At 57.2% G+C, this 24,734-nt stretch overlaps 4 protein-coding genes across 6 annotated transcripts in view; 1 reads left to right on the top strand and 3 right to left on the bottom strand.

Moving 5' to 3' along the window:
• MRPL21 (mitochondrial ribosomal protein L21) overlaps window positions 1-24,734 on the bottom strand; it is a 1,021,966-nt gene that overhangs the window by 721,889 nt on the left and 275,343 nt on the right. Inside the window, exon 1 of one of the 3 annotated variants that reach the window (XM_050758228.1) lies at window positions 2,424-2,427. The exons of the other annotated variants lie outside the window; for them this stretch is intronic. The gene's annotated coding sequence lies outside the window, so the exon portion shown is untranslated. Of the gene's footprint in view, window positions 1-2,423; window positions 2,428-24,734 lie in introns of those variants that run through there. 3 annotated transcript variants of the gene reach the window in all.
• On the top strand, window positions 1,686-14,912 carry CCND1 (cyclin D1). The gene is made up of 5 exons (XM_050758208.1): window positions 1,686-2,105; window positions 3,637-3,852; window positions 4,439-4,598; window positions 8,529-8,677; window positions 11,602-14,912. Exons 1-5 carry the CDS (start codon window positions 1,908-1,910, stop codon window positions 11,764-11,766), a joined length of 888 nt encoding a protein of 295 aa, XP_050614165.1. The 5' UTR covers window positions 1,686-1,907; the 3' UTR covers window positions 11,767-14,912.
• Window positions 13,367-24,734, bottom strand: part of LTO1 (LTO1 maturation factor of ABCE1) — a 23,231-nt gene continuing 11,863 nt past the window's right edge. Inside the window, exons 4-5 of the transcript XR_007719354.1 lie at window positions 14,596-15,918; window positions 13,367-14,190 (exon numbers count right to left, since the gene is read on the bottom strand). The gene's annotated coding sequence lies outside the window, so the exon portion shown is untranslated. The remainder of the gene's footprint in view (window positions 14,191-14,595; window positions 15,919-24,734) is intronic.
• Window positions 17,532-24,534, bottom strand: LOC126935964 (uncharacterized). Its single transcript, XM_050758209.1, is given in 4 exon segments — window positions 17,532-17,582; window positions 17,584-17,844; window positions 17,846-18,148; window positions 18,150-24,534. Coding segments are annotated over 4 exon segments (843 nt in total). The 5' UTR covers window positions 18,378-24,534.

Genomic DNA, 24,734 nt, shown 5'->3' with positions numbered 1-24,734 from the left:
AGCTGGGCCGCCCTCGTGCGCGGGCTGATGCTCTGAGGCTTGGCTATGCTGGGGCCAAAGCGATTATGGGTGCTCGGGGAGTGGGGGGGACACGACCGTGGGTGCTCCCTGCTGGGGCCACCCATCGCTCCCCATGCGGAATCTGGGGGTAATTACCCCCCAGGACCCGGAATATTAGTAATCCTAATTCCCGGCGGGGGAGGGGGCACGGGAGGAATTCACCCTGAAAGGTGGGGGGTGGGGGGGTCGCATCTTGCTGTGAGCACCCTGGCGAAGGGGAGGGGACTTTTTCTATCCGTTTTCTTTGAGCTTTTACTGTTAAGAGGATACGGTGGTTTGATGACACTAAACTATATTCAAAAGGAAGTAAATGAACAGTTTTCTTAATTTGGGGCAGGTACTATTAAAATAACAAAAACAAAAGTTAAGACAGTAAAATGTCCTTTTATATTTTAATGCACCAAAGAGACAGAACCTGTTATTTTAAAAACTATGTATTTTAATTTACATCTGCTTAAGTTTGCGGTAGTGGGGACCCTCTCATGAAACCACGAACACCTATCGATTTTGCTAAAAATCAGATCAGTACACTCATTTGTTTAATTGATAATTGTTCTGAATTATGCCCGCTCCTGCCAGCCCCCTCATGCTCACGAATTTAGTCCCAGGGCAAACTCTAAAGGTGAAGGGACGTCTACACCCCCAACAAAACCAATTAGGAACCTTCCAGTGGTCTTGTCCCAGGCTGAGGCGACTAATATTTCCAGCAATTTAATTTCTTTTTTAATTAAAAAAATGAGTCAGAACGGAGATCACTGTTTCTCAGCTTTCCATTCAGACGTGTGTTTCTCCCGGTTAAATTGCCGGCACGGGAAGGGAGGGGGTGCATTTGGGGATCCCCGCAAGGACCGACTGGTCAAGGTAGGAAGGCAGCCCGAAGAGTCTCCAGGCTAGAAGGACAAGATGAAGGAAATGCTGGCCACCATCTTGGGCTGCTGCTGGAATTTTCGGGCATTTATTTTATTTTATTTTTTGAGCGAGCGCATGCTAAGCTGAAATTCCTTTAACTTTTAGGGTTACCCCCTTGGGCATTTGCAACGACGCCCCTGTGCGCCGGAATGAAACTTGCACAGGGGTTGTGTGCCCGGTCCTCCCCGTCCCTGTATGCTAAATAGTTCTTGAAATTTACACGTGTTAATGAAAATGAAAGAAGATGCAGTCGCTGAGATTCTTTGGCCGTCTGTCCGCCCGTGGGTGCCCTCGTGGCGTTCTTGGAAATGCGCCCATTCTGCCGGCTTGGATATGGGGTGTCGCCGCGCCCTAGAGTCCCCCCTTCTCGTGGTCTCCCCAGGCTGCGTGTGGCCTGCCGGCCTTCCTAGTGGTCCCCTACTGCAGAGCCACCTCCACCTCACCCCCTAAATCCCGGGGAACCCACTCGAGGCGGACGGGGCCCCCTGCACCCCTCTTCCCTGGCGGGGAGAAAGGCTGCAGCGGGGCGATTTGCATTTCTATGAAAACCGGACTACGGGGGCAACTCCGCCGCAGGGCAGGCGCGGCGCCTCGGGGATGGCTTTTGGGCTCTGCCCCTCGCTGCTCCCGGCGTTTGGCGCCCGCGCCCCCTCCCCCTGCGCCCGCCCCCGCCCCCCTCCCGCTCCCATTCTCTGCCCGGCTTTGATCTCTGCTTAACAACAGTAACGTCACACAGACTGCAGGGGAGTTTTGTTGAAGTTGCAAAGTCCTGGAGCCTCCAGAGGGCTGTCGGCGCAGTAGCAGCGAGCAGCAGAGTCCGCACGCTCCGGCGAGGGGCAGAATAGCGCGAGGGAGCGCGGGGCAGCAGAAGCGAGAGCCGAGCGCGGACCCAGCCCGGACCCACAGCCCTCCCTAGCTGCCCAGGCAGAGCCCCAGCCATGGAACACCAGCTCCTGTGCTGCGAAGTGGAAACCATCCGCCGCGCGTACCCCGATGCCAACCTCCTCAACGACCGGGTGCTGCGGGCCATGCTGAAGGCGGAGGAGACCTGCGCGCCCTCGGTGTCCTACTTCAAATGTGTGCAGAAGGAGGTCCTGCCGTCCATGCGGAAGATCGTCGCCACCTGGATGCTGGAGGTGCGGGGCTTTGGGCGGCTCTCTTAAGACTTCCCTGCAACTTGTTGCCCAGACCCACGTTTCTTTGCTCCTCACCCCCCTCCCTTCTCTCCCGCTAGAACTTTGAAGTTTGCTGTGGTGTTGCTAGGGATCCGCATTTTCAAAATAAAAATTGTGGGTATTTTCTGAAGCAGGAAGGGGTGGGGGTGGGGGTGCTATAAGTTGCGTTTCGTGGGAGGGGAGAAGGGGGTTGGGGAGGGGTGCCGTCGGGAGAAGCCAGTGTCGGGGCACCCCAATGGGCCCGAGGGTGCGGGCTGGCAGGCTGAGTGCGCTTTGTGCCCCCCCGCCTGCGCCCCAGCCCGGCTGCGCCTCCTCTCGCGGCCGCTGCGGCCGGGAGCCGCCAACTCCGGGGGGAGGGGGCATAGATTTGATTTTTAAATTAATATCCATGGACACGTATGCAAGGGCCGCTCGTGCCAGTATTATGCGCCATCTTTGCTCTTTTATTGCAAAGCAAAAGTGTTTATTAATAATTGGGGGCAGGGTGGGGGCGGGGAGCGGCCGCCGGGCGCTGGGGCCGCAGCTAGGGGCCGCGCGGCCGCCGGGAGCCCGCGGGAGGGGCGCAGGGACGCGGCATGGGGAGTTTTGGGGGGACCCCGCTCGGGAAGGGGGGCCCTTTGTTTAAGCAGCGAGTCCCGGGGCGCCCCAAATGGGCAGCCAGGGCCGGAGAGCACGCCGAGCTGCAAGGTCGCGTGGCCCCCAAGACGCCAGGGCTTGATCCCTGTCTGCAGGGATCTCGGCTTGGGGGACCTTCTCTGAGGGAGCCGGGGGCCTGGGAGCACATTTTCAGACCTTCGGTGGGCGCCTGAGGGGCCCGCAAGTATTTTTAAATAATTTTTGAAAGTGCGGCGTGGTGCCCTTGCGAGAGGGAAACGCCGCCCGCGCCCAGGGGGAAGGGGGGCCCCGGAGTTTGAATTCCTGGGGCTCCCCCCGGAGCCTGTAACGAACTCCCGACCCTCGGCCTGGGTAAAGGGTCGCCCGAGGGTCATTTTCAGGGTTTTTTTATGGACTTAGTTATTTTTTTAATATTTTTAAATATTTTTTGAAAAGATGACGTCTGGGGAAATGCGGCGCGGCGGCCTGGGACGCCACCTTTGTGTCTCGCAGGCGCGGCGCCCAACCCCGCGGCCCGTTCCGCGGCCCCGCACCCCAGTGGGTGTCGACCCTCAGTCAGAGGGACCACGGAGCTCCAGGGCGGGCCGGGGTCCCCAGGGCTGGCAGCCCGCGCCGCCGCGCACGCCGCCCAGCTGTGCCCGCTCCCGCCCCCACCGTGCCAGCCTCGCGGGGACTTTCCCTTTCAGTTTCGGGGAGGGTGGGTACTGGGGACGCGCGGGGGAGGGGGCGCATCACAGGAAGGTCCTTCCGCCCCCGGCCCCCACCCCTCGGCGCCCTTCAGAACTGGCGGTCCTGCCGAGCGCGATGGGGGGGTGCGGGGGCGGGGGTGGGGCGGCGCGACCTGGCGGCGGCGGTCACGGGCCCCGTGCCTCCGCAGGTCTGCGAGGAGCAGAAGTGCGAGGAGGAGGTCTTCCCGCTGGCCATGAACTACCTGGACCGCTTCCTGTCGCTGGAGCCCGTGAAAAAGAGCCGCCTGCAGCTGCTGGGGGCCACCTGCATGTTCGTGGCCTCTAAGATGAAGGAGACCATCCCCCTGACGGCCGAGAAGCTGTGCATCTACACCGACAACTCCATCCGGCCCGAGGAGCTGCTGGTAACCGCGGGACCCCGCTGTCCCCTGCCCCCCGAGAGTCGCACGCAGGATCACGGGGCCGGGGAAGGTGCAGGCAGTGACGGCCGGCCCGCCTCTGACATATCTGCTCCCAGGGAGGGCGGCCCCGCCGCCGGGCGTCCCTGTCCCGGGAGCGGGCGGGATCCTAGCCGCCCCCGTCCCGCCGCCCCCAAGTCGCTTGCCTGCGACTCCCACCGCGTTCGCGCCCGGCAGTGTGGCCGAAAAGTGGGCGGCGCGCGCCCTCCAGCGGCTGCACGAGGAGCGCCGCGCTCCGCACTGAGCCTCCTGTTTCAGGTGGTGGGAGGTCTTTTTGTTCCCACTTGCAGAGTCTTTTCACGCAGCGGGCACCTTTTCTGTTTTGATCTGGGATCGCGTGTTGCCCCGGCTCCCCGATACCACCCCCATCATTCGCCAGCCCTCCCCTCCCACCTCCAGGACCGCACGAGACGCAGGGGCCAGTGCTCTGAGCCGGAGGTGCTGCATGGCCCGGGCCCCCATGCTGCCGGCTTCCCCGCGCCCCCGGGCCGGCCCGCACCTCCCCTGATGGCCGCTCACCCTGTGTTCGCAGCAAATGGAGCTGCTCCTGGTGAACAAGCTCAAGTGGAACCTGGCCGCCATGACCCCGCACGATTTCATCGAACACTTCCTTTCCAAAATGCCAGAGGCGGAGGAGAACAAACAGATCATCCGCAAACACGCGCAGACCTTCGTTGCCCTCTGTGCCACAGGTAGGGTAGGCCCAGCAGCCCCCGGCCTCCGCTTGAGAGCCAGCTCCTTAGGTGACCCTGGCCGGCTTCTCGCTCTCCACCGGGGTGATGTCTGGGAAGATGTCCCTAGGCTCCCTCATGCGCTGGGAAGCGCTCTTCCAGCTCTGGTGAGCAGAGGCCCTGGATTATTTGTTGTGCTGGATGGAAGGGGATTTGCTCCCTCATGGCCACCATGCAGTACCTTGGGCATCGGTGTGGACAGCTCGGCCTGCCTGTGTCCAGCTGCTGTGGCCTCATCCTCCAGGCCAGGCAGCCTGTGGCCACTCCATGCTCAAAGGGGTTTACCTTGGCTGCAGGGCCGCCTCCTTTCCCCACCCACCTCCAGCCCTTCTTGTGTCCTTAAGGAGCCTGAGCTGCAGGGCCCCCTCCTGGCCTCTCCCAGGCTGGGCCACCTGCCAGAGACGCCTCCAGGGGCGGGGAGAGCTGTTGGCCCGCCTGCACCACGTGCTCTGGGCAGCCGAGTGCAGGGGTGTCCAGCAGAGGAGCTCTGCTGCCTGAGGCCCTGCCAGGGGTGCTGCCAGCCAGCCGGGCTCAGCTGAGCCCTGGGGGGTGCTTCAGAGCAGTCTCAGCTTGGGCCGCCACCGTGGGCAGCAGAAGCACCCAGTCCTCACTTCCCCTGGCATGGCCCCAGAGGCCCCTCCCTGACATGGCCCTGGCCCCAGAACCCAGTGGGGACAGACACGCACATACACAGGGTGCTGCCTCCTGCTGTCCCCAGCCCTGCCTCTGACCCCCGTGTGACCGCCTCCTTTCCTGGCCCAGGAGGCCTGGTTACCCTGATGGGGGGGGTATGTCCCCATCCCACCCAGCTCTGCTGTGGCCCACCTTTGCTCAAGCCTCAGTCATCACATCTGTTTGGGGGCTCACTCTGGGTGACCTAGGCCGCAAGGCCCAGGGGGCCTCAAGGAAGCAGTAGCATCTTCTCCCCTCCCCAGAGGGCGGAGCCCCCCAAGCCTACTTTGTGCTCCCTTCTGACACCAGTATCTGGTATTCCAGAATAGTTTCTGGTTTAGGCGTGAGGCCTCCCCCACCTCCTTTACCTGCTTGGGGCATGAACCCGTCCCCAACATGTTTCCAAGCTAGTCCCCAAGGTGGGCAGATGAAGATGCCAAGGATGTCGTCCAGCCTGGATGGGTCTGACGGTGGGGGGTGGGGGCATGCGGCAGACAGGGAGGCATTCTCTGGCTGGTGCTCCTCAGAGGAGAGAGGCCTCTGGAGACTCCAGCCAGCCTTTTATGGAGCTGAAAGTGGCTTCAGAGAAATGCAAAGTTTCCTGGAGAGAACGTGGGGCGTGGTTCTTGCACAGCCTTCCTACAGGGTGGCTCCTGCGGACGAGCTCCCGTCCCAGGACCCCTGAGTGCTGGTGGGAGGCAGTGGGCAGGTGCAGAGTCTCGCCCTCCCCGCTACTGCACACCCTTTGTCTGCTAAGGCGCCCCCAGCGGTGGGTGGAGGAGGGACACTCGGGGACCCAGCTGTGCACTTCCTCTCAGTGGCTGTGGAGTCCACTCCAGGGTGGGCCCCGAGGGAGAGGCAGGAGGCCAGGGGACCCACCCCTGCAAAGTGCTCCAGGTCCTGACCCATGGCCACCCCATGGAACGTAACTGAGCAGCCGGTGCCTTGGTCCTGCTGGACATCTGTGGAGATGAGAGTGACTTAGGGCTGCTTAGAGTTAGAGATGGCTGAAGGAGGTGGAGGCATGGAAAAGAGTCTGGGAAGGTGTTTGTGCCATCCACGTGGCAAGGGTTACGTTTAAAGGGGATGCTGGGGGTTCTCCCTGCGCCAGGCATCCCTGGCCCCACGTCCCCAGCGGGTGTGCACATGCCGCATACACTCACACATGGGGGTTTCAGGGCAGGTGTGCCCTTCGCTCTGCGAGAGGCCAGATGAGGAACATCCAGTACCTAGGAGCTTCCAGGACGGCTGTCACTTCCCTTTACAACCGGGCAGCGGATGGGGTCAAATCCTGGAGCTTTGGTGTCTAATTCTGGGTGGCTCCCAATCTAAACACAGGCAGCACCACACATTCGGGTGGGAGAATGAGCTTCTGAAACAACGTGGCCCCAGTGACTCCGCTCTGCGTGTGCCCCTGGAGACGGGGGGCACAAGGTACGGGGCCAGCTAGAACCTGTCGCTCCCTGCAGAAGCGGTTTCTGTGTGTACGGTTCTGATTTGCCTCCATGAAAAGGTTTTCATTCATGGCTCTCAGACTGGGTGGAACTGCTCCCATTTAAAGGGGAAAAGAGGTGGCTCGGCTCGTTAAGGATTTCTTTTTTTTAAGTTGTTACGGCGCCCAGCAGCCGGCTTTGTCTCCCCTTCAGGGTGGCTGCCTTTCTTCCCAGCCCCTCGCCGGCGCCCCTCTCTAACAAGGCCGAAGTTGTTTATTCTCTCGGGATGAAGTCTCGGATGGGCCGCCGCACCCCTGGCGGCCCGTGGGGGCCCCTCTCCCTTTGTGCCTGGGTCGGCTCCCATTCAGCTCCCCCGACCCCCCTTGTTCCCGGGCGCTCAGTGGCGCGAGATGAGGCGATGGGGCCGACAAAGATGCCACACTCATCCCTGCTGACGTCCAGCTCCCAGCCCAGGGCCCCTGGTTCCTATGCAGAATTCCTCGTGGGTGTGACAAAGGGCTACCCCCAGCGGAGCTGGGGTGGGGGCCAGGCCGAGAGGCACATCCCACGCTGGCCCACCTGTCCACGGTAGGTGCATGACTGTTTGAGGAGGGGAGGCCGGCGTTCCCCGCCACACACTGGGACGTGATTGGTGGCGAGGCTCTCTATGGAAAGAGCTGGTCTGCTGTTTGTCTAGGTCAGTCATGGAGGCCCTGAGATGCCCACTACTGCAGCCTGGCAGGCAGATGAGTCCCAGTATCTGACAGTGACCAGAGGGAGTTTTGTGCAGACCACAAAGGCTGATGGGCTGCCCTAGATTGGTGTCCCCCTTGGAAGTAGGCACAGATGTGCGGGACAGTCCCCAGGAAGCCCCAAGTAGGGGGATTGGTGCCTTCTTGGGAAAGCTGCTCCCTCCTGGGACCCGGCTCCTGGCCCAGTCCACCAAGGGTGTCCCATAGTGCCTGCTGCTAGGAACCCCACACCTCTTCCCTTACTTGGGAAGTCGCTGGAATTGCTGGGCTACATCAAGTGGCTCAGAGAAGCGTTTTTGTCATCGGCCAGAAGTAGAGTTGTGAGTAGAGGGCCCTGGGTGGAGTTGGGGTGTACTTGGTCCGTGCTCTGAAGGTCACCGTGACAGTCGTGGTCCCACGGTAAGGGCCATGGGTTGCTGGAACAGCTCTTCCTTCCCGAGTGAGCCAAGCCGGGCTCTCCTGACGCCAGGGCCTGAGCCGGAGCCACACCATCACGGCCACCCTGAAGGCTGCCGGCCAGGGCTTGCCCCTCGATGGACACAGGGAATGGCTTCATCAATGCCCTGCAGCCCCATGGCCTGGCCCCGTGCAGCGTCCCTTCAGAATATGACTTGTCTCCAATCCCTGCTGCTGGGGGGTGGCACGTACTTGGGGTTAAGGTTTAGGGTCATAGAGGCGACATCTCTGTGTCCTCATATTTGTGTCATCTAACTTTGTTTTTGTGAATAAGTGATAACATTCACAAGGCTCAAGATGCTGAAAGGATGAGAGGGTAGTGATGTGCCGGTCACCTGTCCTGTCTTCCCGTGGCTTTCTCTTTGCTTGGTTATGTTTGAGTCAACAGTGGGGCTGACATTCCTGGAGGGTCCCTGGGCCGGGCTCTTGCTCTCCTAGTACCCAGGGATGGCGGGAGGCTGGGGAGGGCCTGGAGAGTGGTACCCACCAGGCCGGGCCGCCTGCTCAGAGCCAGCACGTGGGGATGCCCAGATCACGGGTCCCCTGCTCACAGCCCCCTTCCCTCTCTCCTGCTGCAGATGTGAAGTTCATTTCCAATCCACCCTCCATGGTGGCAGCAGGGAGCGTGGTGGCCGCAGTGCAAGGCCTGAACCTGGGGAGCCCCAACAACTTCCTGTCCTACTACCGCCTCACACGCTTCCTCTCCAGAGTGATCAAGTGTGACCCGGTGAGTGAGGGCAATGTCCCAGGGAGCCTCGCCGGGGCTCACAGGCAGGAGACGCCTAGTGCCACGGAAATGCCAAGGCTGGTGCAAGGGTGACAAGGTTGGGGTTGGGGCTGGGGCTGGGCCCCTCGGACCCCAAGCCACAGACTGACAGGGCACCAGCTTCTTCCACTGCTCCTAGAACTCACTGACCGGTCGGGAGGTCCTCACAGGCTGCTCATGTCCCCTGGGGCTTCCAGGAGCTGTAGAGTGTTTCTGGGCGAAGCGTCCAGGACGAAGGCCCCAGGCGGCCCCAGCCAATGGTCCGTGTGGTGATAGTGTGTGGGGTTAGGCCCAGGCGAGCTTTGTTTGGGCCACAATGTGCGTGGCCAATAAATAGATGCTTGAAAAGGGCTCCTGTGAGGTCCGAGACGCCGGACAACGGGCGGATAGAGACGGCCTTGTTTACGGCTCTTTGAGAGGCTGCTGCCGTTAAACCCTGGCATGACTGTGTCTTTCTTCTTCAAAATGCCATTGTTTTATTCCCGATTCTTTTCTTAAAGAAAGAATTAAAATGACAATCAAAAGGGTTTGTGGCATTTACCAAATTAGACCAGAGAGGTGGCCGGGTCAGCCGCCGGCCCTGCGGTGTGTGAGGGAGTGACCGCCTGACCCCAGCTTGGGGCCGGCTGGGCCTGCGAGGCCCGTTGTGGCTCTGGCCTGGGCCGCCTCTTGGGGGTCTGCCCTCGAGCCTCCCGGGGGCTCCGCACGGGTCTCAGCAGATGCTATCTAGCGTCCACCTGCCTGTCCCCTGCCTAGCGGTGCCTCTAGGCAGCTAGCGGCTGCCCAGCCCATGTGTGTCTCGGAAGAGGAAGAAGCATTTTTGCCATGGGATACTGGAGGTGGCAGGGGCGCCCTCCCCTCCCTTCTGTGCTCTCGGCCGTGGCCTCCCTTGCACCCTGCCCCGTGTTATCCTGTGGGGGTGGTAAGGTGTCCTCACCCGCCGTAGGGTGGAGGCCAGCAGCCCACAGTTCTCTCAGGAAAATGGTTCAGAAACGCCGTCGAGGCCTCCAGAAGCCCAGCAAAGGGAAAGCCCCTCCGTCAAAATGAAACTCGCATCTGCACTTTCATTTCCAACTCCACGCCCTGAGTGGAAACCGCCTCCCCGCCAGGGGTATCTGCCCGGGATGTTGCTGTCTTTGGGCAGTTGTGGGAAGTTGGGCACTGGCCCTTATTTGAGTAGAGACCATCTGAACTAGATGGGAGGCACATGCTCACAGCTGACACACGGGGTGAAGTTACCTGAGGCGGAGTCCACTCTGCCTGATTAGCTGAGCCCAGACTCAGAAAAACCGTTCACAGCAGAGGCCCCCTGCACTTTCTAGGGCGTGTTCTAGAATTTTCTTTGGTGGGTGGAATGTCCATCTGTGTGAATCGGGTACACAGGGCCACACACCAGTGACTTTTCATGGAGGAGCGTGCTGCCTCCTTGGAGCTTCTGGCTGTGGGAGAACAGCTCTGTCCACCAGGGTAGCCTTGCAGGCAGCTGTGGGGCCAGAGGAATGAGGGAAATGGAGTCCAGCTGCATGCGTGACCCTGGAGCGGGTCATGGTGAGGGGGGCGGACGGCAGGTGAAGAGTCCGTGGGTGGAGCTGCCAGGCCCCTGGAGCTGGGAACTGAGGGTGGCTGGTGTTTTAGGTTGAACATCAGGAGTCTTGGATCTCACCCCAGGTCTCTGGCCTCAGTTTCCCCATCTGTACAGTGGGACTGTTTGTGCTGCCAGCCCAGCCGGCTTCATTTGCCATGATGAGAATTTATCTGAAAGGCGGGAGAGGAAAGCCCTCCCTATAAAGTCACAGGACGCTAAAATGTTACGACCCCAGGGGTCCACTGAAAAGTCCTTCTGGCCTAGGTCATTGCCTGTCATGCCCTGCCTTTGTCCACCCCCATCTGGTTGGAAGTTCAGTGGCACCTGTTGGGGCTGTGGCCCAGCCCTGCTCCTTGTGGAAAGTCTGTTTCCTGGGCTGCCTAGAGACTCGGCTTGAAGCCCTACTGTGGCTTCCTGGCAGTTGGGACACACACAGCCCCAACACATGAAGCCAGTTCTCTATCCAGAAGCCCCCACACAGGAGATAGCCGCTTCGGGCTGCCTGGGACTTGCCCGTGCTGGAGCCAAGGAGAGGCCCCCGGCTGGGCGCGGGGTTCCGGATTCCATGGCTGCTCTTTCCCACTGACAGTGTGGTGCGGCCGCCGCCAAGGGGGTCTGGAGACCCGGAGGGCGGAGGTGCAGGACTTCCAGGAGCTTCTGTTGCACTCCACCCGAGGGCAAGCACCTCTGTGGCCGCAGCGGGTGGATGCATGCTGTGCCAGGCTGATGGGTGGCCCCGGGGCACAGGCCTGAGCGGGAGAGGATGGAGGTGAGGGATCAAGGGTCCAGGTCCCCCTGGGCACCCAGCATTCATCCTCAGTCATGCACGGCCTAAGACTTTGACAGCCGTTGATCATGGAAGGCCAGGTTCACCTGGAGGGCTGCCACACGGAGAGGCTGTCTGAAAAGGCAGGACTGAAAGGGCCTGTCTGTCCAGATCAGATGGCACTGAATTCCCCAGGGAGCTAGCAGGGCCAGTGGGAACAGAAGGTCAAGGAGCTGTTGAGCTTGGGGATGGGCAGAGCGGGTGCAGGGTGGGCGGGCAAGCATCTGCTGTCTTGTGGCTCCGGGGCCAGGTGGGAGGTGGAAGCGTTGGGTCCTGAGTGTCTCACTGACAGGTGATGGCAGCTCCCACGTCTCCCTCAGGTTCAGAGGCGGCGGCATGGGTCAAGGGACAGTTTTTTACTTAGTCTTGCTCTTATAGAGGCCTTCCAGGTCGTGGCACCTGGGAGGGGGCCCTCACTGCAGGCCCCTTCTAAGGACCCCTTCTTCCCACCTCTCCCCACTCCGTCTCTCTCAGGACTGCCTCCGGGCCTGCCAGGAGCAGATCGAAGCCCTGCTGGAGTCAAGCCTGCGCCAGGCCCAGCAGAACATGGACCCCAAGGCCGCCGAGGAGGAGGAAGAGGAGGAGGAGGAGGTGGACCTGGCTTGCACACCCACCGACGTGCGGGATGTGGACATCTGAGGGCGCCAGGCAGGCAGGCGCCACCGCCACCCACAGCGAGGGCGGAACCGGCCCCAGGTGCTCCCCTGACAGTCCCTCCTCTCCGGAGCATTTCGATACCAGAAGGGAAAGTTCCATTCTCCTTGTTGTTGGTTGTTTTTTCCTTTGCTCTTTCTCCCTTCCATCTCTGACTTAAGCAAAAGAAAAAGATTACCCAAAAACTGTCTTTAAAAGAGAGAGAAAAAAAAATAGTATTTGCATAACCCTGAGCAGTGGGGGAGGAGGGTTGTGCTACAGACAATAGAGGATTTTATACCCCAATAATCAACTCGTTTTTATATTAATGTACTTGTTTCTCTGTTGTAAGAATAGGCATTAACACAAAGCAGGAGTCTCGGGAGAGGATTAGGTTCGATCCTTTACGTGTTAAAAAAGAAAGCGTAAAAACATTTTTAAAACATAGAAAAATTCAGCAAACCATTTTTAAAGTAGAAGAGGGTTTTAGGTAGAAAAACGTATTCTTGTGCTTTTCCTGAAAAGCGCAGCTGTAGTGTGGTTCTAGGCATCTCTGTACTTTGCTTGCTCATATGCATGTAGTCACTTTATAAGTCATTGTATGTTATTATATTCCGTAGGTAGATGTGTAACCTCTTCACCTTATTCATGGCTGAAGTCACCTCTTGGTTACCGTAGCGTAGCGTGCCCGTGTGCATGTCCTTTGCACCTGTGACCACCATCCCAGTGGAGGTTTGTCGGGCACCAGCCAGCGTAGCAGGGTCGGGAAAGGCCACCTGTCCCACTCCTACGATACGCTACTATAAAGAGAAGACGAAATAGTGACATAATATATTCTATTTTTATACTCTTCCTATTTTTGTAGTGACCTGTTTATGAGACGCTGGTTTTCTACCCAACGGCCCCACAGCCAGCTCACGTCCAGGTTCAACCCACAGCTACTTGGTTTGTGTTCTTCTCAATATTCTAAAACCATTCCATTTCCAAGCACTTTCAGTCCAATAGGTGTAGGAGATAGCGCTGTTTTTGTTGTGTGTGGAGGGAGGGCAGTTTTCCAATGGAATGGTTTGGGAATATCCTTGTACTTGTGTGTAAGCAGGACTTCGAGGCAAGTGCGGGCCACTGTGGTGGCAGTGGAGGTGGGGTGTTTGGGAGGCTGCGTGCCAGTTAAGAAGAAAAAGGTTTGCATTCTCACATTGCCAGGATGATAAGTTCCTTTCCTTTTCTTTAAAGAAGTTGAAGTTTAGGAATCCTTTGGTGCCAACTGGTGTTTGAAAGTCGGGATCTCAGAGGTTTACCTAGAGAACAGGTGGTTTAAGGGTTATCTTAGATGTTTCACACCGGAAGGTTTTTAAACACTAAAATATATAATTTATAGTTAAGGCTAAAAAGTATATTTATTGCAGAGGATGTTCATAAGGCCAGTATGATTTATAAATGCAATCTCCCCTTGATTTAAACACACAGACATACATACACAAACCTTCTGCCTTTGATGTTGCAGGTTTCATACAGTTTATTTTTAAAGATAGAACCTTTTATAGGTGGGAAAAAACAATCTGGAGGAAAAAAAACACACAAAGACATTGATTCAGCCTGTTTGGCATTTCCCAAAGTCATCTGATTGGAAAGGCATGGGTGTCACAAGGAAAATTAGGGTACTCGACATAAGTTCGGTTCCGATATATTCTTATCCCCTGCCCCTTCCTTTAAAAACCTTAGTGACAAAATAGACAATTTGCACATCTTGGCTCTGTAATTCTTGTAATTTTTATTTAGGAAGTGTTGAAGGGAGGTGGCAAGAGTGTGGAGGCTGATGTGTGAGGGAGGACAGGCGGGAGGAGGTGTGAGGAAGAGGCTCCCGAGGGGACGGGGCGGTGCCCACACCGGGGACAGGCCGCAGCTCCGTTTTCTTATTGCGCTGCTACCGTTGACTTCCAGGCACGGTTTGGAAATATTCACATCGCTTCTCTGTATCTCTTTCACATTGTTTGCTGCTATTGGAGGATCAGTTTTTTGTTTTACAATGTCATATACTGCCATGTACTAGTTTTAATTTTCTCTTAGAACATTGTATTACAGATGCCTTTTTTGTAGTTTTTTTTTTTTTTATGTGATCAATTTTGACTTAATGTGATTACTGCTCTATTCCAAAAAGGTTCCTGTTTCACAATACCTCATGCTTCACTTAGCCATGGTGGACCCAGCGGGCAGGTTCCGTCTGCTTCGGCGGGCAGACACACGGGCGCGATCCCACACAGGCTGGTGGGGGCCGGCCCCGAAGCCGCACGCGTGAGAACCGTGCCGGTGTCCCCGGAGACCAGGCTGTGTCCATCTTCTCTTCCCTGCGCCTGTGACGCTGGGCTCTTCATCTGATCGGGGGCGTATCATCATAGTAGTTTTTACAGCTGTGTCATTCTTTGCGTGTAGCTATGGAAGTTGCATAATTATTATTATTATTATTATAACAAGTGTGTCTTACGTGCCACCACAGTGCTGTGCCCGTAGGACTCTCATTCGGGATGATTGGAATAGCTTCTGGAATTTGTTCAAGTTTTGGGTATGTTTAATCTGTTATGTACTAGTGTTCTGTTTGTTATTGTTTTGTTAATTACAGCATAATGCTAATTTAAAGAGACTCCAAATCTCAATGAAGCCAGCTCACAGTGCTATGTGCCCGGGTCACCTAGCAAGCTGCCGAACCAAAAGAATTTGCACCCCACTGCGGGCCCGCGTGGCTGGGGCCCTGCCCTGGCAGGGTCATCCTGTGCTCAGAGGCCATCGTGGGCACAGGCCCGTCCCGCCCCACCCCTCCAGAACACGGCTCACGCTTACCTCAACCATCCTGGCTGCAGCGTCTGTCTGAACCACGCGGGGGCCTTGAGGGACGCTTTGTCTGTCGTGATGGGGCAAGGGCACAAGTCCTGGATGTTGTGTGTATCGAGAGGCCAAAGGCTGGTGGCAAGTGCACGGGGCACAGTGGAGTCTGTCCTGTGACGCGCAAGTCTGAGGGTCTGGGCGGCGGGCGGCTGGGTCCGTGTGTTTCTGGTTGCACCGCGGCGCTTCCCAGCACCAACATGTAACCGGCATGTTTCCAGCAGAAGACAAAAAGACAAACGTGAAAGTCTAGAAATAAAACTGGTAAAACCCCAGCATGGTGCCCGCCTGTTTGCTTCCTGGGCTGGCCGGGAGCCAGGGGCGCGTGTCCTGGTGCCCCAGAACCAGGGCAGGGTGGCAGGCTCGGCAGATGCGGGAGGCCACAGCCTGTCCTGTGCACTGCGGGAAGTTCAGCGGCATCCTGACCTCCACCCACAGGATGACAGTCACGCCACCCGCTGTGACAACCAAGAATGTCTCCTGACACTGCCACATCCCCGGGGGTGGGGACAGAATCCAGCCAGGAGCAGGCACACCCTTCCCAACTGGGAGGAAGCCCTGAGCACAGGGGTGTGAGGTGGGAGGGGGACTCCTGTCCCGGGGAGGCTCCAAAGAATAGTTTGCAGGCAGCCTGGCTGGGTGAGCCCACCTCCAACCACGCGAGACAACAGCTCCAGCCTGGGTGACGTGAGTGGTGCCCATTGATTGGGAACATCTTCCATCCCTTGCTTGCCCCACCAGTTTGTCTTCTCAGGTTATTTGCAGATAGGAAAATAAATAAAGCCGGCATTTGTTAACCCCCTTCTGGCACAAACTGCTGTTTGTTCTGGATGAATCATGACCCTTTGGCAACGCCAGGCTCCAGGAGAGCAAAGCACCGTGTCAGGGCTGTGATCCAGGGTGGCCTTTCACTGGGATTGTGGAGACCTGGAGGCTGCCTTATAGGATGCCCGGGACGTCCACCTCTGGATTTCAGGTGCACGTGACTGAACCTAACTTCAAACCCCGGGGTGGAGGTGGGTAGTGGGAGTTCCCTGGGAAGGTGTCCGCGGACCTTGGTCACTGCTCCTGGACCCATCTGTGAGGTTGGTCTGTCCTTACCCCAAGCTAAGTGGAAGCTCAGGTCCCACGTCACTGATGGTTACTACTTGTCAGCTGTAGGTCAAATCTCTGGCCTTTATGAAGCACCTGCTGTCTACCCTTCCTGCCTTGTAGAGCACTCCTCCCAGGGCGGAAAGTGGGGCCAGGGTGGTCGGTGTGTTGGCTCCACAGGCACCTGCCCTGGGAGGAAGGTGGGGTATGGAGGGAAGCACTCAGCCCCTATAGGTCTCCACCAGCCTCTGCCCTGAGGGTGGGGGCTCCGGGAGCCTTCCCCAAGGGAGTCCCATGTTGAGTGGGTGGGGGAGTCTGCAGGGTGCCCCTGACAGGTCACCTCAGCAAGAGCTCAAGGGACCGTCGGAGCCAGAGGTGACACTGGTGGCCACTCAGGTGGCTTACAAGGCCCAGCTCCTTGCTCCTTGGGCAAATTACTCTGAAGGCAGGGACCAGGTCTGCACTATTGTAGCTGTTCAGTTCTGGGCAAGAGCCAGGTCCTGTGTCAGGGCTGGGGTCCTAGGGAAGCCATGCCCCCGCCCCCAGCCTGCAGCTGGGTTTACATTCATCCCCCGAGAGCACATGGGTGTAGCAGAAGGCCTGTGCAGAGAGTTCCAACCATCGCGCACCTTTGGTTGTTTCACGGAGCAGGCAAGGTAGCCATCGGACCCTGTTAGGTTTGAGCAAAGATGTGGGGAAGAAGCTGGAGAGCCACTTTGCCGAGCGCGGGGCTCAGCCAGGCTGGCAGGGCAGGGCAGGGGCCCTGAGTGGGTCAGGTGTGTTCACAGCCAAGTGTGTAGAGAGGGCTCGGGCCCAGAGTGAAGCGGTTGTGAGCTCCCCCACAGCCCAGTCTCTCTGTCTCGGCATCTGTGGCATCCCCTTGATGGTGGGGTCTGTACACCCCCCACCCCTGGCTGTGCCACGATGGGGGGATCTGTACATCCCCTGATCCCCCCACCCCTGGCTGTGCCACGATGGGGGGGTCTATACACCTTCCACCCCTGGCTGTGCCACGATGGGGGGGTCTGTACACCCCCCCAGTGTAGGGTAGGTCTATACATCGTGGTCATGCCACGAGCTCCAAGGCTATATTAGTCTGTTTTCATGCTGCTAACAAAGACATACCCGAGACTGAGTAATTTATAAAGAAAAAGAGGTTTAATAGGCTCACAGTTCTACGTAGCTGGATAGGCCTCACAATCATGGCAGAAGGCGAAAGGCACATCTTACATGGAGGCAGGCAAGAGAGAATGAGAGCCAAATGAAAGGGGAAACCCCTATAAAACCATCAGCGCTCATGAGACTTACTCACTGCCATGGGAACAGTATGGGGGGAACTGCCCCTATGATTCAATTATCTCCCCTCGGAGTCCCTCTGACACATGTGGGAATTATGGGAGCTACAATTCGAGATGAGATTTGGGTGGGGACACAGCCAAACCATATCAAAGGTGTGGTCTGGCTACTCCGGGCCCTTGTTCCCAACTCTCAAACTCCACTGACATCACTTTGGGGCCTGTGATCCCTCCTGGGACGCAGTGAAGACCTCGTCCATTGTTGGAGTATCTGCACTGCCCAGAGGGTGATGGTAAAAAACTGACCTTTGAGGAAGTTCAGAGACAACGACTTCCGCAGTCAGCTCTCCCTGCAGCCCCTTCTCAGAAGCCTGTTCTCAGGTGCCCCAGCACCCCTACCCGCTCACGAGGGGCCCTGCCCTGCCTCCTGGCCCCTGTCCCTGCAGGCAGACAGTCCTCATCCATTCTTCATCTTCTGCCCCCAACCCCCGGCCTTCCTATCTCCCTTCAGCTCCGTCCAAGGTCCTTGGGACTCAGCCCCATCTCTACCCAGCCTTGAGCCCCAATAAGCTCAATGTCTTTGCCCAGGAGCTCCTGACACACCAGACAGAATCAAGCTTCCTGTTCTGTGCTTGGCCCACCGCCTTGGTCCACAGGACCCTTCATCTCTGCACTCACTGTGAGGACGGGCTCTCTGGAGGCTTCCCCACCCCACACCAGGCAGGTGGCTCTGGGAGTCTGGGATTGTCATACCTGGGCACCTTCCTGCTCCGGCTGAGTCCCTCCAGGATGGAAATCTCCCTGATTCCTCTCTGCCTCCCTTCTCCCCACCCTGGCAAACAGTGGGTCCTAGGAAGGGGGCCAAATGGAAGGGAGGTCGTGTCGGCTCCCACAGGGCAGCCCCAAGCTGCCAGGCTGAGTTGCAGATCCATAGGTCCAGCCTGATCCGCGTGCCAGGAGCTGACTCCATGGCTGGAAGGGCCGGGGATTCCCCAGGGGCCCAGACAACACCTAGAGTTGTCATGAGGAGTGAAAGTCCCCGAGGGGACAGAGGACGGAGGCTGGACAGAGCGGGCATGCAGACTTCCGACCGTGCTTGTGGGATAACAGTGGGCAGGGCTGTTGCAGAGGATGGGGCAGTGCCCGTGGGAGTCCAGAGAAGCCAGGCCCAGCGGCAGTGGCATGCAGCTGGCACTCCCTCCAGCCACCCCGCATGCAGTGTGACCCTCCTTGAAGCACCCCAGGAAGCAGAGTCACAGCCTGGCTCTGCCCAGCATCGAGGGCCTGGCCTCTGAATCTGGTGGGGAAGGCTGTGTTGCCTCCTGGCACCCACTCCATCACCAGTCCCACCATAAGGCTAGTCCCCAGAGTCAGCACTGCAGCCAGGGCCAGCGAGGGCCAGCAAGGGCAGGCCTGTGCAGGGGCTGCAGCATGGGGTGTGCGTCCCGCACGCTGGGCCAGCCTCGCAGCTCACAGGGCTCTGTCATCCCAGGAATGTCTTTGATCAAGAGTTTATGCAAGACGAGGAAAGCAAGCCCAGGACCTCTAATCCGTTCCCACAGTCCCCTGCCCGCTGGGGCCCCACAAGCCCAGCGCCACACCGCCAGGCCGGAGCAGACAATAGCTGGCGGACGGGTGGGCGGGCAGCTCCGGGGCCGCTGGCCTTGGGGCCCACATCCGGGAGCATTGTCACCGCCACTCACGGGGGCACACAAGGAGGACTGGGGAAGAGAGAATGCAGAGCCCTCTGCTGAAGGGGCTTCGGTGGGCCTTGAGCCTTTCAAAGACGGCGGTGTCCATTAATCCTTTTAATTTGCACCTAGCGGCAGCTGAGACAAGCCTCTCAACCGGCAGCCACTTTAAGAGCCGAGTGGTCTAACCCGAGGATCAGCTCCTATTCCAGACCCTGGGCCCTCTGAGCCTGTCGGGGCAGTCCTCCTTGCCTTTGTTTAATCACAGGAGGAACCAAAGCTAGAGGTTACTGAGCACGTACTGTGTGCCTTGTGCTTGACACTGAACACAGTTTCTCTCCGAGTCTTGCAACGACCCCATGGGTTGGTGACAGGGAGGGGACACTCTGGTGAGAGCCACAGACACAGCCCTGCCCTCTCTGAGCCTACACTCTCCCGCACACAATCATCCCATCTGCTAGGTCAGGGATTGGCAGGTTTTCCGGAGAGGGCCACATCGAGGGGCTTCAGGCTTTGTGGGCCACAGGGTCTCTTGCCCTGTGCAAAAGCAGCTGCAGCCGCTCTGTGAATGAGTGAGCATGGTTGTGTGCCAATAAAGCTTTATTTACAAAAATAGGCAACGGACTGGATTCGGGCGAGGGTAGTAGTTTGCCGACCCGTTGCAGATGAGTAAACTGAGGCCCAGAGAGGTAAAGTAACTAAGCTAGGACCGCACAGCTAGTATGTGACCAAGCCAGCCTAGTGGGTCAGCCTCATGGAGAAGAAAGGGCTCAAGCTTCAAAAATGGAAATGCATGGAGCCTTCATTGGGCCATTTGCAGCCAGGCCCCATGCACACAGCTCAGGGCCCTGCTTCGCCAGCTCCACCTGTTTCAAGGCTCCCAGTCGGTCGCCCCTGCGGGCAGCACTGTGTCTTGGCTGCTGGCCTGGAGAAGGGCAGCCAAACAGGCCAGCGGTGGACATCTGAGGGCGATCAGCTGTTTAAAAAGAAAACTCGCCAGCATGTATAGACACACATTAAGCACACACGTTTTGGAGTAAAAGGCCCTGGGGTTGGATCTCAGATCTGCAACATTCCAGCTGTGTGGCCTCATTTCTCTGGGCCTCAGCGTTCACACCTGTAACATGGGGAAAGCCTGCAAGAACACAGCCCATGATGGGGAGTCGTCTCCATCTCCTACCCATGCCAATGACCAGCACAGAACAGGGGCTCCGTAAATCTCTGTCCAATAACAACTCTGTCTGGGGTACTGAGGATTCAATGGCTCAATGTGTATTGAGCAGTGCTGAGCACCGAGCTTGGGGCGCAGTGATCACTCAGGGAACGCCGTCATCCCCTTGGAGCATCCGCATAGTCACCATCACCATTCCACGCACCACCCAGGTCTGGAAGCACAGGCCCCCGTGCCACGGTGGCCACGGGTGGTGGCACCAAGGCTGATCTTAATTCCCTCCTTTGGCCCATTCAGTGGACAGTTCTGGGTTTTCTTGCCACCATGGATGCCCCCTCCTGGTGTTGACAGCACCCAGATGTTGCTCCAGGAGAACCACCATTCCCAGATCTGTGACTTGAATGGGACTGACCCCATCCCCAGCTCCAGGCCAGGCCCTGATAGGCTGAAATCCAACCGCACATCCATGCCCAGCAGAAGAGCAGTAAGTTAATGGATGGGGGAGAAATCAAATAGAGCCACTGAGTCTTGAGGAGACATTTTCTGGGGCTTCTGAAAAAGAGAATGCTTCCCCCTCTTCCTTAGGATTCCCAGCAGGGGAACACGAGCCCAGGGGTGGCACTGCCCCTCTGCAGCCCCAAGGGAAGACTGAGCTGCTCCCAGAGCCTCACAGGGGAGCCTGAGCACAAGGCCAGCCTGAGGGAAAGCAGATAATGGGTAACGGGTCTCCAGACAAACTGCTGGATCAAGCCCCTCCTGAAGCCATCCCCCTTTTGTTCCAGGAGCCAATCATTGTCCTTTATTAAGTCAGCTGGATATGGGCACTGTGTCATTTGGTTTTCAAAGACCCTTAACTACTACACCTTGTGTTTTCTTTTCTTTTTTTTTTTTTTTTTTTTTTTTTTTGAGACAGAGTCTTGCTCTCGCCCAGGCTGGAGTACAGTGGCGCAATCTCGGCTCACTGGAAGCTCCGCCTCCTGGGTTCACGCCATTCTCCTGCCTCAGCCTCCTGAGTAGCTGGCACTACAGGTGCCCACCACCACGCCTGGCTAATTTTTTGTATTTTAGTAGAGACGGGGTTTCACCGTGTTAGCCAGGATGGTCTCGATCTCCTGACCTTGTGATTCGCCCACCTCGGCCTCCCAAAGTGCTGGGATTACAGATGTGAGCCCCTGCACCCGGCCGCTTGTGTTTTCTACCTCTTCTAGATCTAACGTGTATGACTGACATAAACAACAGGAGCGACTGACAGAGTTACCATGTGATCTTAGAATTTCAACATGCCTGTCTTGCTTAGCTGGGAGTTCCACAGGGTCAGGGAATGACTCCTCTTGGGGCCACCAGTGCCCAGAGGTATGCCTAGAACTGCTGTCTGAAGGGACAGACCCCTCTGTGTGTAACACTCTGAGTGTAACAGAGCACATGTGTGACCAAACTGACTTGGAGGAAAGGCCTGACCACATCCACCTCCCCAGTTCCGAGGCCGGATAGTGCCCACAGGGGCTGAGACCAGGGGAGAGGATCGAGCCAGCCTTCTCTGGTGGGCCCTGCCTCAGTCCTCTGTGCAGGGCAGTTGCACCTCCCAGAAGGCAGAGGCCTCTCAGGGAGGGAGCCTTGCAGCGACAGCACTTTTCAGGGGCTCCCGCCACTTGCCCTCAGTGACGGCTGAGACCGGGGGAGTCAAGGCAAACCCCTGAGGAGGTCCCGCGTGCAAGGCGGGAAGTGTCTGGATGGTGCGGCCGGCACCCTTACCCTCCAGACCAGCAAACGAAAGCCCAGGCCGGGAGAGGGGCCTTGTCGTTTTCTGTGGCTGCTACAATGCATTTTCACAAAACAACAACCAACATTTCTCTCAGAGTTCCAGAGGCCAGCAGTGTCTGCCGTACCCGCTCTCCCCCAGCTTCTGGTCGCCTCGGACGACCTTCAGCTCTTGTAAGCTGGTCCACACGCAGCTCCAAACTCGGCCTCCGTCCCCACAGGGCCATCAGCTCCGTGTCTTCACGTGGCAGTCTCTCTGGGCTGCCGGCTCCCCTCTCCTTCAAAGGACACCAGTCATATTGGACGAAGGGGCCACCCTACTCTAGTAAGACCTCACCTTAACTTACATTTTTTTTTTTTTTTTTTTTTTTGGAGACAAAGTCTCACTCTGTTGCCCCAGCTGGAGTGCAGTGAGGCAATCTCGGCTCACTGCAAGCCCTGCCTCCCGGGTTCAAGTGATTTAGCCTCACTCAGCCTCCCGAGTAGCTCAGAAATACAGGCACTGCCGATGGGAGGGATAGCATTACGAGATATACCTAATGTAAATGACGAGTTAATGGGTGCAGCACACCAACATGGCACATGTATACGTATGTAACAAACCTGCACGTTGTGCACAAGTACCCTAGAACATAAAGTACAATTAAAAAAAAAAAAAGAAAAAAAGAAATATAGGCACCGCCATCATGCCTGGCTAATTTGGTTTTATTTTTATTTTTAGTAGAGACAGGATTTCACTCTGTTGGCCAGGCTGGTCTCGTGTTGGCCACTCCTGACCTCAACAGATTTCACTCTGTTGGCCACTCCTGACCTCGTGATCCACCCACCTCAGCCTCTCAAAGTGCTGGGATTACAGGTGTGAGTCACTGCGCCTGGCCCCATTCACATCTTAAAAAAATCTACAAAGACCCCATTTCGTATTTCCAAATGAAGTTGCAGGCACCAGAGGCTAGGACTTCAACGTTCCTTTTTGTGGATACATTCAATTTGCAACAGACTTGGGCTCTCAAAGCCTGGAAGCAGGCTCCACAGTCCCCTCGAATTTCAGAGGCACATACTCACTGGAACCAGCAGAGGGACACCAATCCGTGAGCCTCTAGCTCAGCAAGCACCACATACTCTACACGTTCAGGTGTCGCCCGAGATAGAGGCTTCCATCCCTGCAACCCAAGGCCCAGCTGCTCTGGTAAAGGGTGCCAGGGAGGAGACACAGCCAAGGCGCTATCCTGATGGGGGTCACCAAGGGGCAGATGCCAAGGCCTCGATGCCACCTGAGTTGACCAGCCAAGGAGAGTTATGAAAAAGTGTATGAGCAAGGAGTGACTTTCCTTCTTGGAAGTTAATCTGAGAGATCCCAGCTGAACCCCTTAGTCACGCTGGCTTGGACAACTCGCTGAACCCTTGAGGCCTGGCTCCTCGCCTGCAGGCCCCGTGTCCTGTGAAGCACCAAACACAGTGACCCATTTTTCTCAGATCATAAGAACTCTGTGACTTCAGTTTACTGAGTCACAAACCAGTTCCTCATTTGATTCATTAAGGATCAGGATAACTGTGGGAATTAGGATAAACTTGCATGTTAATTACCCTTTTTGGTGTCTCCAGATTACACTGGTGTTTTCAGGTGGAGTGGGAGAGACTTTCCTGCGGCGTTGTAAGGCCAGATGAACGCTCGCAAAGCTCGGTATGAAGGTCATCTCCTCCTGTGCCCACCCTCTCATTCCCTCCTCTCCCCTGGGCTCCCACAGTGCCAGGGCCATCCCTAGGTGAGACCTGCTCACAGGGTCTGGGGCAGCTAAGGACCCATCCAGGCACTGCCTCTCCTACAGGCAGCCGGCATGGGTCCTTTTCCATAAATCCAGCTGCTTTTGCCTCAATCTGGCCTCAATCTGCTAGATCGGGGTCCCCCATCCTCAGGCCGTGGACCGGCACCAGTCCATGAGCCGGTAGGTACCGGGCCGCACAGCAGGAGGTGAGCAGCAGACGAGAGAACATTACTGCCTGAGCTCCACCTCCCGTTAGATCAGCAGAGGCGTTAGATTCTCATAGGAGCGGGAACCCTATTGTGAACTGTGCGCGTGAGGGATCTAAGGGGCGTGCTCCTTATGAGAATCTAATGCCTGATGATCTGAGGTGGAACAGTTTCATCCCCAAGCCATCCCCACCCCCAAGCCCTGGCCATGGAAAAACTGTCTTCCACAAAACCAGTCCCTGGTGTCAAAAAGGCTGGGGACTGCTGTGCCAGATGCAAGACTGGTCCTGAAGACAGGCTGCAAATTCTCAGAAAGCAATGGCCTCAGGAAGCGAATCATTCAAGCAACCTGCTCAAGCCCTGCTGTGCCCCGTCAAGCCTGAAGTTGGCCACTTACTGTGACCACTGGACTTGTCCTCAGTATCTCTGCAAAGCGAGGGTGGTAGCCCTGCCTCCAGCACTGGTGGATAATCCCGGTAAAGGGCGGGCCAGCAGCAGCCACCGAGCAAATAGGCCTCTCGTCCCTTCTTCCTATCTCCTCATTCTTTTCTTGCCACTGGTTAGAGAAAAAATGTCAAGGGGTGAATGGAAAATAAAGTGAAAGGTGGTCGTGTTTTAGGACCGCTGAGTGGCCCTTGGGCAGTTCCCTTTGGCCATCCAGTGACTCTGACAGGTGATTCCAAAGTGGAGAGTTCAGTGGAGGACTGACTACTCTTGCTTGTGCCTAGCTGTTAACATTCTAGAAAAACTAACTGAAGTAACTTCAACTTTTACATGAAATGGCTTTATTTTCTCCCGAGTCCCAATTCAACAGTCTATCCAGCAGCCACAGCTGGGTCCTGTTAGGGACTAAACTGTGTCCCCACAAAACTCATGTGGAAGCCTTAACCCCCAGCGCCTCAGAATGTGACTGTGTGAAGAGTGAGGTCTTTAACACGTAACTAAGTTCAGATGAGGCTGGAAGGGTGGGCCCGAATGCAATCTGACTGGGGTCCTTATAAGAGATGAGGACACACACAGAGGAACGACCACGTGAGGACATGGGGGGAAGGCAGTTGTCTGCAAGGCAAGGAGAGAGGCCTCGGGAGGGAGCAGCCCTGTGACGCTTGATCTCGGACTCC

This window comes from Macaca thibetana, chromosome 14 (genome assembly GCF_024542745.1).
Source record: "Macaca thibetana thibetana isolate TM-01 chromosome 14, ASM2454274v1, whole genome shotgun sequence".
NCBI lineage: Eukaryota > Metazoa > Chordata > Mammalia > Primates > Cercopithecidae > Macaca > Macaca thibetana.
This window is presented reverse-complemented; position numbering and strand designations above follow the sequence as displayed.